Source organism: Cherax quadricarinatus, chromosome 18, assembly GCF_038502225.1.
Source record: "Cherax quadricarinatus isolate ZL_2023a chromosome 18, ASM3850222v1, whole genome shotgun sequence".
Classification (NCBI taxonomy): domain Eukaryota; kingdom Metazoa; phylum Arthropoda; class Malacostraca; order Decapoda; family Parastacidae; genus Cherax; species Cherax quadricarinatus.
The window spans coordinates 201,931-216,284 of record NC_091309.1 but is presented as its reverse complement, the minus strand read 5'-3'; the positions used below and the strand labels follow the sequence as shown (position 1 = coordinate 216,284).

General features: G+C 46.7%; 1 protein-coding gene across 1 annotated transcript in view; it reads right to left on the bottom strand.

Annotated features, from left to right (window-relative positions):
* LOC128689551 (metabotropic glutamate receptor 8-like) overlaps positions 1-14,354 on the bottom strand; it is a 68,614-nt gene that overhangs the window by 9,979 nt on the left and 44,281 nt on the right. The window contains exons 9-11 of the mRNA XM_070086485.1: positions 13,415-13,529; positions 9,441-9,616; positions 1,867-2,195 (exon numbers count right to left, since the gene is read on the bottom strand). Coding sequence (XP_069942586.1) covers positions 1,867-2,195; positions 9,441-9,616; positions 13,415-13,529 — 620 coding nt within the window. The remainder of the gene's footprint in view (positions 1-1,866; positions 2,196-9,440; positions 9,617-13,414; positions 13,530-14,354) is intronic.

Genomic DNA, 14,354 nt, shown 5'->3' with positions numbered 1-14,354 from the left:
ATGTAGTCCCAATCTTTAAAAAAGGAGACAGACATGAAGCATTAAACTACAGACCAGTGTCACTGACATGTATAGTATGCAAAATCATGGAGAAGATTATCAGGAGAAGAGTGGTGGAACACCTAGAAAGGAATGATCTCATCAACAGCAGCCAGCATGGTTTCAGGGACGGGAAATCCTGTGTCACAAACCTACTGGAGTTCTATGACATGGTGACAGCAGTAAGACAAGAGAGAGAGGGGTGGGTGGATTGCATTTTCTTGGACTGCAAGAAGGCGTTTGACACAGTTCCACACAAGAGATTGGTGCAAAAACTGGAGGACCAAGCAGGGATAACAGGGAAGGCACTACAATGGATCAGGGAATACTTGTCAGGAAGACAGCAGCGAGTCATGGTACGTGGCGAGGTGTCAGAGTGGGCACCTGTGACCAGCGGGGTCCCGCAGGGGTCAGTCCTAGGACCAGTGCTGTTTCTGGTATTTGTGAACGACATGACGGAAGGAATAGACTCTGAGGTGTCCCTGTTTGCAGATGACGTGAAGTTGATGAGAAGAATACACTCGATCGAAGACCAGGCAGAACTACAAAGGGATCTGGACAGGCTGCAGAACTGGTCCAGCAATTGGCTCCTGGAGTTCAATCCCACCAAGTGCAAAGTCATGAAGATTGGGGAAGGGCAAAGAAGGCCGCAAACGGAGTACAGTCTAGGGGGTCAGAGACTACAAACCTCACTCAAGGAAAAAGATCTTGGGGTGAGTATAACACCAGGCACATCTCCTGAAGCGCACATCAACCAAATAACTGCTGCAGCATATGGGCGCCTAGCAAACCTCAGAACAGCATTCCGACATCTTAATAAGGAATCGTTCAGGACCCTGTACACCGTATACGTTAGGCCCATATTGGAGTATGCGGCACCAGTTTGGAACCCACACCTAGCCAAGCACGTAAAGAAACTAGAGAAAGTGCAAAGGTTTGCAACAAGACTAGTCCCAGAGCTAAGAGGTATGTCCTACGAGGAGAGGTTAAGGGAAATCAACCTGACGACACTGGAGGACAGGAGAGATAGGGGGGACATGATAACGACATACAAAATACTGAGAGGAATTGACAAGGTGGACAAAAACAGGATGTTCCAGAGATTGGACACAGTAACAAGGGGACACAGTTGGAAGCTAAAGACACAGATGAATCACAGGGATGTTAGGAAGTATTTCTTCAGCCACAGAGTAGTCAGTAAGTGGAATAGTTTGGGAAGCGATGTAGTGGAGGCAGGATCCATACATAGCTTTAAGCAGAGGTATGATAAAGCTCACGGCTCAGGGAGAGTGACCTAGTAGCGATCCTCAACTAGGTGAGTACAACTAGGTGAGTACAACTAGGTGAGTACACACACACACACACACACACACACACATACACACACACGCACACAGGGGCCAGGAGCTGTGACTCGACCCCTGCAACCACAAATAGGTGAGGACACACACACACACACACACATACACACACACACACACACACACACACACATACACACATACACACACACACACACACACACACACACACACACAGGGGCCAGGAGCTGTGACTCGACCCCTGCAACCACATCTAGATGAGTACACACACACACACACACACATACACACACACACACACCCACACACACACACACACACACATACACACACACACACACACACACACACACACACACACACACACACACACACACACACACACACACACACACACACACACACACACACACACACACACACACACACACACACACAGGGGCCAGGAGCTGTGACTCGACCCCTGCAACCACATCAAGATGAGTACACAGAAACAAACACCTACCCAGACAGATAACAATCTGTGACCTTGGTGAGGTATAAGACGGTCTCTTGATAGACTTGATGCCACGGTTGAAGATTCTTGATATTCTGTTGGTCTTAGTGAAGATGGCAGAGTAGCAGATGCACAGACCGAGACCCAGACCCAGTCTCAGCAGGGCACAGCTGGGCACAGATGGTGTGGCCAGGATAACGAACGTCATCATATAACACAGTGCTATGCCAGATAGCAGGACGTAGCACAGCTCCCGGCCACTGGCCATGATCACTGGTGTTGTGTTAAACCTTATGAAGATCAGTGTAGTCAGCAGTGTACACAGCAGACCCAGAGAACTGTGTGAGAGAGAGTCAGTGTAGTCAGCAGTGTACACAGCAGACCCAGGGAACTGTGTGAGAGAGAGTCAGTGTAGTCAGCAGTGTACACAGCAGACCCAGGGAACTGTGTGAGAGAGAGTCAGTGTAGTCAGCAGTGTACACAGCAGACCCAGGGAACTGTGTGAGAGAGAGTCAGTGTAGTCAGCAGTGTACACAGCAGACCCAGGGAACTGTGTGAGAGAGAGTCAGTGTAGTCAGCAGTGTACACAGCAGACCCAGGGAACTGTTTGAGAGAGAGTCAGTGTAGTCAGCAGTGTACACAGCAGACCCAGGGAACTGTGTGAGAGAGAGTCAGTGTAGTCAGCAGTGTACACAGCAGACCCAGGGAACTGTGTGAGAGAGAGTCAGTGTAGTCAGCAGTGTACACAGCAGACCCAGGGAACTGTGTGAGAGAGAGTCAGTGTAGTCAGCAGTGTACACAGCAGACCCAGGGAACTGTGTGAGAGAGAGTCAGTGTAGTCAGCAGTGTACACAGCAGACCCAGGGAACTGTGTGAGAGAGAGTCAGTGTAGTCAGCAGTGTACACAGCAGACCCAGGGAACTGTGTGAGAGAGAGTCAGTGTAGTCAGCAGTGTACACAGCAGACCCAGGGAACTGTGTGAGAGAGAGTCAGTGTAGTCAGCAGTGTACACAGCAGACCCAGGGAACTGTGTGAGAGAGAGTCAGTGTAGTCAGCAGTGTACACAGCAGACCCAGGGAACTGTGTGAGAGAGAGTCAGTGTAGTCAGCAGTGTACACAGCAGACCCAGGGAACTGTGTGAGAGAGAGTCAGTGTAGTCAGCAGTGTACACAGCAGACCCAGGGAACTGTGTGAGAGAGAGTCAGTGTAGTCAGCAGTGTACACAGCAGACCCAGGGAACTGTGTGAGAGAGAGTCAGTGTAGTCAGCAGTGTACACAGCAGACCCAGGGAACTGTGTGAGAGAGAGTCAGTGTAGTCAGCAGTGTACACAGCAGACCCAGGGAACTGTGTGAGAGAGAGTCAGTGTAGTCAGCAGTGTACACAGCAGACTCAGGGAACTGTGTGAGAGAGAGTCAGTGTAGTCAGCAGTGTACACAGCAGACTCAGGGAACTGTGTGAGAGAGAGTCAGTGTAGTCAGCAGTGTAAACAGCAGACCCAGGGAACTGTTTGAGAGAGAGTCAGTGTAGTCAGCAGTGTACACAGCAGACCCAGGGAACTGTTTGAGAGAGAGTCAGTGTAGTTATTAGAGTACACCAGTTACTACACAACAGTCAGTGTAGTGTACAGTGTACACCACAGTCACTGTACAACAGTCAGTGTAGTGTACAGTGTACGCCACAGTCACTGTACAACAGTCAGTGTAGTGTACAGTGTACACCACAGTCACTGTACAACAGTCAGTGTAGTGTACAGTGTACGCCACAGTCACTGTACAACAGTCAGTGTAGTGTACACTGTACACCACAGTCACTGTACAACAGTCAGTGTAGTGTACAGTGTACACCACAGTCACTGTACAACAGTCAGTGTAGTGTACAGTGTACACCACAGTCACTGTACAACAGTCAGTGTAGTGTACAGTGTACACCACAGTCACTGTACAACAGTCAGTGTAGTGTACACTGTACATCACAGTCACTGTACAACAGTCAGTGTAGTGTACAGTGTACACCACAGTCACTGTACAACAGTCAGTGTAGTGTACAGTGTACACCACAGTCACTGTACAACAGTCAGTGTAGTGTACACTGTACATCACAGTCACTGTACAACAGTCAGTGTAGTGTACAGTGTACACCACAGTCACTGTACAACAGTCAGTGTAGTGTACACTGTACACCACAGTCACTGTACAACAGTCAGTGTAGTGTACAGTGTACATCACAGTCACTGTACAACAGTCAGTGTAGTGTACAGTGTACATCACAGTCACTGTACAACAGTCAGTGTAGTGTACACTGTACACCACAGTCACTGTACAACAGTCAGTGTAGTGTACAGTGTACATCACAGTCACTGTACAACAGTCAGTGTAGTGTACAGTGTACACCACAGTCACTGTACAACAGTCAGTGTAGTGTACACTGTACACCACAGTCACTGTACAACAGTCAGTGTAGTGTACAGTGTACATCACAGTCACTGTACAACAGTCAGTGTAGTGTACAGTGTACACCACAGTCACTGTACAACAGTCAGTGTAGTGTACAGTGTACATCACAGTCACTGTACAACAGTCAGTGTAGTGTACAGTGTACACCACAGTCACTGTACAACAGTCAGTGTAGTGTACACTGTACACCACAGTCACTGTACAACAGTCAGTGTAGTATACAGTGTACACCACAGTCACTGTACAACAGTCAGTGTAGTGTTCACTGTACACCACAGTCACTGTACAACAGTCAGTGTAGTGTACAGTGTACACCACAGTCACTGTACAACAGTCAGTGTAGTGTACACTGTACACCACAGTCACTGTACAACAGTCAGTGTAGTGTACACTGTACACCACAGTCACTGTACAACAGTCAGTGTAGTGTACAGTGTACACCACAGTCACTGTACAACAGTCAGTGTAGTGTACACCACAGTCACTGTACAACAGTCAGTGTAGTGTACAGTGTACACCACAGTCACTGTACAACAGTCAGTGTAGTGTACACCACAGTCACTGTACAACAGTCAGTGTAGTGTACAGTGTACACCACAGTCACTGTACAACAGTCAGTGTAGTGTACACCACAGTCACTGTACAACAGTCAGTGTAGTGTACAGTGTACACCACAGTCACTGTACAACAGTCAGTGTAGTGTACACCACAGTCACTGTACAACAGTCAGTGTAGTGTACACCACAGTCACTGTACAACAGTCAGTGTAGTGTACAGTGTACACCACAGTCACTGTACAACAGTCAGTGTAGTGTACACTGTACATCACAGTCACTGTACAACAGACAGTGTAGTGTACAGTGTACATCACAGTCACTGTACAACAGTCAGTGTAGTGTACAGTGTACATCACAGTCACTGTACAACAGTCAGTGTAGTGTACACTGTACATCACAGTCACTGTACAACAGTCAGTGTAGTGTACACTGTACACCACAGTCACTGTACAACAGTCAGTGTAGTGTACAGTGTACACCACAGTCACTGTACAACAGTCAGTGTAGTGTACAGTGTACATCACAGTCACTGTACAACAGTCAGTGTAGTGTACAGTGTACACCACAGTCACTGTACAACAGTCAGTGTAGTGTACAGTGTACATCACAGTCACTGTACAACAGTCAGTGTAGTGTACACTGTACACCACAGTCACTGTACAACAGTCAGTGTAGTGTACAGTGTACACCACAGTCACTGTACAACAGTCAGTGTAGTGTACACCACAGTCACTGTACAACAGTCAGTGTAGTGTACAGTGTACACCACAGTCACTGTACAACAGTCAGTGTAGTGTACAGTGTACATCACAGTCACTGTACAACAGTCAATGTAGTGTACAGTGTACACCACAGTCACTGTACAACAGTCAGTGTAGTGTACACCACAGTCACTGTACAACAGTCAGTATAGTGTACAGTGTACACCACAGTCACTGTACAACAGTCAGTGTAGTGTACAGTGTACACCACAGTCACTGTACAACAGTCAGTGTAGTGTACAGTGTACATCACAGTCACTGTACAACAGTCAGTGTAGTGTACAGTGTACATCACAGTCACTGTACAACAGTCAGTGTAGTGTACAGTGTACACCACAGTCACTGTACAACAGTCAGTGTAGTGTACACCACAGTCACTGTACAACAGTCAGTGTAGTGTACAGTGTACACCACAGTCACTGTACAACAGTCAGTGTAGTGTACAGTGTACACCACAGTCACTGTACAACAGTCAGTGTAGTGTACAGTGTACACCACAGTCACTGTACAACAGTCAGTGTAGTGTACAGTGTACACCACAGTCACTGTACAACAGTCAGTGTAGTGTACACTGTACATCACAGTCACTGTACAACAGTCAGTGTAGTGTACAGTGTACACCACAGTCACTGTACAACAGTCAGTGTAGTGTACAGTGTACACCACAGTCACTGTACAACAGTCAGTGTAGTGTACACTGTACATCACAGTCACTGTACAACAGTCAGTGTAGTGTACAGTGTACATCACAGTCACTGTACAACAGTCAGTGTAGTGTACAGTGTACACCACAGTCACTGTACAACAGTCAGTGTAGTGTACACCACAGTCACTGTACAACAGTCAGTATAGTGTACAGTGTACACCACAGTCACTGTACAACAGTCAGTGTAGTGTACAGTGTACACCACAGTCACTGTACAACAGTCAGTGTAGTGTACAGTGTACACCACAGTCACTGTACAACAGTCAGTGTAGCGTACACTGTACATCACAGTCACTGTACAACAGTCAGTGTAGTGTACAGTGTACACCACAGTCACTGTACAACAGTCAGTGTAGTGTACAGTGTACACCACAGTCACTGTACAACAGTCAGTGTAGTGTACACTGTACATCACAGTCACTGTACAACAGTCAGTGTAGTGTACAGTGTACATCACAGTCACTGTACAACAGTCAGTGTAGTGTACATCACAGTCACTGTACAACAGTCAGTGTAGTGTACATCACAGTCACTGTACAACAGTCAGTGTAGTGTACACCACAGTCACTGTACAACAGTCAGTGTAGTGTACATCACAGTCACTGTACAACATTCAGTGTAGTGTACACCACAGTCACTGTACAACAGTCAGTGTAGTGTACATCACAGTCACTGTACAACAGTCAGTGTAGTGTACATCACAGTCACTGTACAACAGTCAGTGTAGTGTACACCACAGTCACTGTACAACAGTCAGTGTAGTGTACATCACAGTCACTGTACAACAGTCAGTGTAGTGTACACCACAGTCACTGTACAACAGTCAGTGTAGTGTACATCACAGTCACTGTACAACAGTCAGTGTAGTGTACAGTGTACTCTACACTGAAGTCAGTCTTCCCTTAATCGTATCAAACCTGACTCGACGACTTTCATTAATAATTATAATAATAATAATAATAATAATAATAATAATAATAATAATAATAATAATAATAATAATAATAATAATTATAATAATAATAATAATAATAATAATAATAATAATAATAATAATAATAATAATAATAATAATAATAATAATAAATAACAACAACAACAACACTGACTCACACACTGACTCACACACTGACTCACATACTGACTCACACACTGACTCACACACTGACTCACTCACTGACTCACACACTGACTCACACACTGACTCACACACTGACTCACACACTGACTCACACACTGACTCACATACTGACTCACACACTGACTCACACACTGACTCATACACTGACTCACACACTGACTCACACACTGACTCACACACTGACTCTCACACTGACTCACACACTGACTCACACACTGACTCACACACTGACTCATACACTGACTCATACACTGACTCATACACTGAGTCATACACTGAGTCATACACTGAGTCATACACTGAGTCATACACTGAGTCATACACTGAGTCATACACTGAGTCATACACTGAGTCATACACTGAGTCATACACTGAGTCATACACTGAGTCATACACTGAGTCATACACTGAGTCATACACTGAGTCATACACTGACTCATACACTGACTCATACACTGACTCACACACTGACTCACACACTGACTCACACACTGACTCACACACTGACTCACACACTGACTCACACACTGACTCACACACTGACTCACACACTGACTCACACACTGACTCACACACTGACTCTCACACTGACTCACACACTGACTCACACACTGACTCACACACTGACTCACACACTGACTCACACACTGACTCACACACTGACTCACACACTGACTCTCACACTGACTCACACACTGACTCACACACTGACTCACACACTGACTCACACACTGACTCACACACTGACTCACATACTGACTCACACACTGACTCACACACTGACTCACACACTGACTCACACACTGACTCACATACTGACTCTCACACTGACTCACACACTGACTCACACACTGACTCACACACTGACTCACATACTGACTCACACACTGACTCACACACTGACTCACACACTGACTCACACACTGACTCACATACTGACTCACACACTGACTCACACACTGACTCACACACTGACTCACATACTGACTCTCACACTGACTCACACACTGACTCACACACTGACTCACACACTGACTCACACACTGACTCACACACTGACTCACACACTGACTCACACACTGACTCACACACTGACTCTCACACTGACTCACACACTGACTCACACACTGACTCACACACTGACTCACACACTGACTCACACACTGACTCACATACTGACTCACATACTGACTCACACACTGACTCACACACTGACTCACACACTGACTCACACACTGACTCACATACTGACTCTCACACTGACTCACACACTGACTCACACACTGACTCACACACTGACTCACACACTGACTCACACACTGACTCACACACTGACTCACACACTGACTCACACACTGACTCACACACTGACTCACACACTGACTCACACACTGACTCACACACTGACTCACACACTGACTGACTTACTGACTGACACACTGACTGACTTACTGACTGACTCACTGACTGACACATTGACACACTGACTGACTTACTGACTGACTCACTGACTGACACTGTCTGACACACTAACCGACACACTGACTGACTCACTGACTGACTCACTGACTGACTCACTGACTGACTCACTGACTGACTCACTGACTGACTCACTGACTGACTCACTGACTGACTCACTGACTGACTCACTGACTGACTCACTGACTGACTCACTGACTGACTCACTGACTGACACACTGAGTGACACACTGATTGACTCACTGACTGACACACTAACCGACACACTGACTGACTCACTGACTGACTCACTGACTGACTCACTGACTGACTCACTGACTGACTCACTGACTGACACACTGAGTGACACACTGACTGACACAATGACTGACACACTGAGTGACACAATGACTGACACACTAACTTACTGACTGACACACCGACTGACATACAATCTAACACACTGACTGACGCACTAACACACTGACTGACTCTGAGTGACTCACCTGAAGACAAGAGGCACGATAGCCCAGGCAGAGTCCCAGGTGATGTGTTCTGGTGTCAGCTTGTAACAAGTGACCTTGTCAGTGGTGGGTGCCCAGCCCAGGGCACAGGGACGACAGGTGTCGTTGTGGATGATGGAGTCTTCAGGGCACGGCACACACGACCAGCAACACGAGTCCTGTCGTAGTGAGACACAGAGAGAGAGAGAGAGACAGATTGTGAACGAGGGGAGAGAGAGATGGAAATTAAGAGTGTTACCGTCGTGGGTAAGTTAAATTCAGAGATTCCCGTCAAGATATCTCACTTGGTTATAATTCTTCTGTGTATTTAAGCCTCTGAGGTCCTCTTCAGCAAATACAATCTCAGTTGAAGGTTGAAGTCTGCGAGTTGAACCCCCCATCTGGGTGGATTATCTGAAGTTCACTCTAGACTAACACCAGAGATGCTGCGAGATGCTCTCTCTCTCCTCTCTCTCTCTCTCTCTCTCTCTCTCTCTCTCTCTCTCTCTCTCTCTCTCTCTCTCTCTCTCTCTCTCTCTCTTTCCTCAGATTATTGTATCGTCACACACACACACACACACAGAGTAGTCAGTAAGTGGAATAGTTTGGGAAGCGATGTAGTGGAGGCAGGATCCATACATAGCTTTAAGCAGAGGTATGATAAAGCTCACGGCTCAGGGAGAGTGACCTAGTAGCGACCAGTGAAGAGGCGGGGCCAGGAGCTCGGACTCGACCCCCGCAACCTCGACTAGGTGAGTACAACTAGGTGAGTACACACACACACACACACACAGTAATACCTTGACTGTGGAGGCTGCATCTTTGGCATCATCTCCTGCGCTCAATTTGCGACCTCACCGAGTAGGCTTCCTGAGGGACAGTGAAGAGGAGGAGGAGGAGGAGGAGGAGGAGGAGGAGGAGGAGGAGGAGGAGGAGGGGCGCACGGAAGACAAATTCAATAACACCACGAATGGTCTGACCCACGAGATGGTTCTCTGAAGTGTAGGGAGGGAGGGAGGGAGGGAGGGAGGGAAGGAGGGAACGATGGAGGGAGTGAGGGAGGGGAGAAAAAAAAGAGCGTACTGACTTATATGCTTTCGCAGGGATCGAATCACAGTTCCTGGTCCCGACTCTTCACTGGCCCCTATTAGGTCCACTCTCTCCCTGCTCCTTGAGCTTTGTAATACCTCTTCTTAAAGCTACGTACCGATCCTGCTTCCACTACATCACTATACTATTCCACTTCCTAACAACTCTGTGACCGAAGAAATACTTCCTAACATCCCTGTGACTCATCCGAGTCTTCAACTTCCAACTGTGACACATTGTTGCTGTGTCCAATCTCTCGAACATCCTGTCTCTGTCCACCTTGTCAAATTCTCTCAGTATTTTATAAGTCGTTATTCACTAGATTTGTTACACAGAGTTCAACATCTCTAGTTTCGTTGTTCTTACTTAACTTACTCTCACCTAGGTGCTCCACCACTCTTCTAGGTGCTCCACCACTCTTCTAGGTGCTCCACCACTCTTCTAGGTGCTCCACCACTCTTCTAGGTGCTCCACCACTCTTCTAGGTGCTTCACCACTCTTCTAGGTGCTCCACCACTCTTCTAGGTGCTTCACCACTCTTCTAGGTGCTTCACCACTCTTCTAGGTGCTTCACCACTCTTCTAGGTGCTCCACCACTCATCTAGGTGCTTCAACACTCATCTAGGTGCTTCACCACTCTTCTAGGTGCTTCACCACTCTTCTAGGTGATTCACCACTCTTCCAGGTGCTTCACCACTCTTCTAGGTGCTTCACCACTCTTCTAGGTGCTTCACCACTCTTCTAGGTGCTCCACCACTCATCTAGGTGCTCCACCACTCATCTAGGTGCTTCACCACTCTTCTAGGTGCTTCACCACTCTTCTAGGTGCTTCACCACTCTTCTAGGTGCTTCACCACTCTTCTAGGTGCTCCACCACTCTTCTAGGTGCTCCACCACTCTTCTAGGTGCTCCACCACTCTTCTAGGTGCTTCACCACTCTTCTAGGTGCTTCACCACTCTTCTAGGTGCTCCACCACTCTTCTAGGTGCTTCACCACTCTTCTAGGTGCTTCACCACTCTTCTAGGTGCTTCACCACTCTTCTAGGTGCTCCACCACTCTTCTAGGTGCTTCACCACTCTTCTAGGTGCTTCACCACTCTTCTAGGTGCTTCACCACTCTTCTAGGTGCTCCACCACTCTTCTAGGTGCTTCACCACTCTTCTAGGTGCTTCACCACTCTTCTAGGTGCTCCACCACTCATCTAGGTGCTTCAACACTCATCTAGGTGCTTCACCACTCTTCTAGGTGCTTCACCACTCTTCTAGGTGCTTCACCACTCTTCCAGGTGCTTCACCACTCTTCTAGGTGCTTCACCACTCTTCTAGGTGCTTCACCACTCTTCCAGGTGCTTCACCACTCTTCTAGGTGCTCCACCACTCATCTAGGTGCTCCACCACTCATCTAGGTGCTCCACCACTCTTCTAGGTGCTCCACCACTCTTCTAGGTGCTTCACCACTCTTCCAGGTGTTCCACCACTCATGTAGGTGATCCACCACTCATCTAGGTGCTCCACCACTCTTCTAGGTGCTTCACCACTCTTCTAGGTGCTTCACCATTCTTCCAGGTGTTCCACCACTCATGTAGGTGATCCACCACTCTTCTAGGTGCACCACCACTCTTCTAGGTGCTTCACCACTCTTCTAGGTGCTTCACCACTCTTCCAGGTGTTCCACCACTCATGTAGGTGATCCACCACTCATCTAGGTGCTCCACCACTCTTCTAGGTGCTCCACCACTCTTCTAGGTGCTTCACCACTCTTCTAGGTGCTTCACCACTCTTCTAGGTGCTCCACCACTCTTCTAGGTGCTCCACCACTCTTCTAGGTGCTCCACCACTCTTCTAGGTGCTCCACCACTCTTCTAGGGGCTCCACCACTCTTCTAGGTGCTCCACCACTCTTCTAGGTGCACCACCACTCTTCTAGGTGCTTCACCACTCTTCTAGGTGCTTCATCACTCTTCTAGGTGCACCACCACTCTTCTAGGGGCTCCACCACTCTTCTAGGTGCACCACTACTCTTCTAGGTGCTCCACCACTCATCTAGGTGCTCCACCACTCTTCTAGGGGCTCCACCACTCTTCTAAGTGCTCCACCACTCTTCTAGGTGCTTCACCACTCTTCTAGGTGCTTCATCACTCTTCTAGGTGCACCACCACTCTTCTAGGTGCTCCACCACTCTTCTAGGTGCTTCACCACTCTTCTAGGTGCTTCATCACTCTTCTAGGTGCTCCACCACTCTTCTAGGTGCTCCACCACTCTTCTAGCTGTCCTGTGTCATGTTAAAGATTGTTTCTAGGTGTTTCTAGATTGCTTCCGCTTCTTCTCTCAGGATCCACTGAGAGATATTATCCTGACCCACTAACTACCAGGTAGTGGGCCCTCATTTCTGCTGTCATATGTATTGTGTCCAGTACTGGCTGGTGCACTCTCCCTCTTTGGGTTGCTAGTCTCGTCACTACTTCCTCTGAGCTCCTCGTGGACTTTCCCATGGCATCTCTTTAAATTTCCTTCCACAAGGCGCTCGAAACTCAGGACCTTGTGGTTCTTAGCACTGAGGAAGACTCTGATTACTATCACCTATGTCAAATTCCCTCTGGGGTGAATACAAGGTCCTGTCTTGCTGGTTCATCATCGTCTTTCTCTCTCTCTGGTTGTGTCCCTAATATGTTGATGTGTGAAGTTGTGCAGTACCACCTCCAGCATCTGGGCTCTCCATATTTCTAAACCTGGTTCACCCAATCTGTGTCCTTGAGGTTACAGAGTCCCATACACATAGGATTTCCTCTATTACCCCAACACACACACACACACACACACACACACACACACACACACACACACACACACACACACACACACATACACACACACACGAGGCTAGCCTCACCTGGAAGTTCCTGATGTGTCCGGGTGGACACTGAGACGAGCAGATAGATATGGGATGAGTGTCGTTGGCTCGCTGTCCAGGAGACCACTCCAGCTTACTCACATCCAGCTGTAAACTGTAAACATATATATGTATATATATATATATATATATATATATATATATATATATATATATATATATATATATATATATGTATATATATATATATATATATATATATATATATATATATATATATATATATATATATATATATATATATATATACTGTAAATAGTTTATATAGTATACATTGGGGTGCATATACGCTGGAAGGTGAATATCTCTCAGTGTATATACACTGAGAGGTGAATATCTCTCAGTGTATATACACTGAGAGGTGAATATCTCTCAGTGTATATACACTGAGAGGTGAATATCTCTCAGTGTATATACACTGAGAGGTGAATATCTCTCAGTGTATATACACTGAGAGGTGAATATCTCTCAGTGTATATACATTGAGAGGTGAATATCTCTCAGTGTATATACACTGAGAGGTGAATATCTCTCAGTGTATATACACTGAGAGGTGAATATCTCTCAGTGTATATACATTGAGAGGTGAATATCTCTCAGTGTATATACATTGAGAGGTGAATATCTCTCAGTGTATATACATTGAGAGGTGAATATCTCTCAGTGTATATACATTGAGAGGTGAATATCTCTCAGTGTATATACATTGAGAGGTGAATATCTCTCAGTGTATATACATTGAGAGGTGAATATCTCTCAGTGTATATACACTGAGAGGTGAATATCTCTCAGTGTATATACATTGAGAGGTGAATATCTCTCAGTGTATATACACTGAGAGGTGACTATCTCTCAGTGTATATACACTGAGAGGTGAATATCTCTCAGTGTATATACACTGAGAGGTGAATATCTCTCA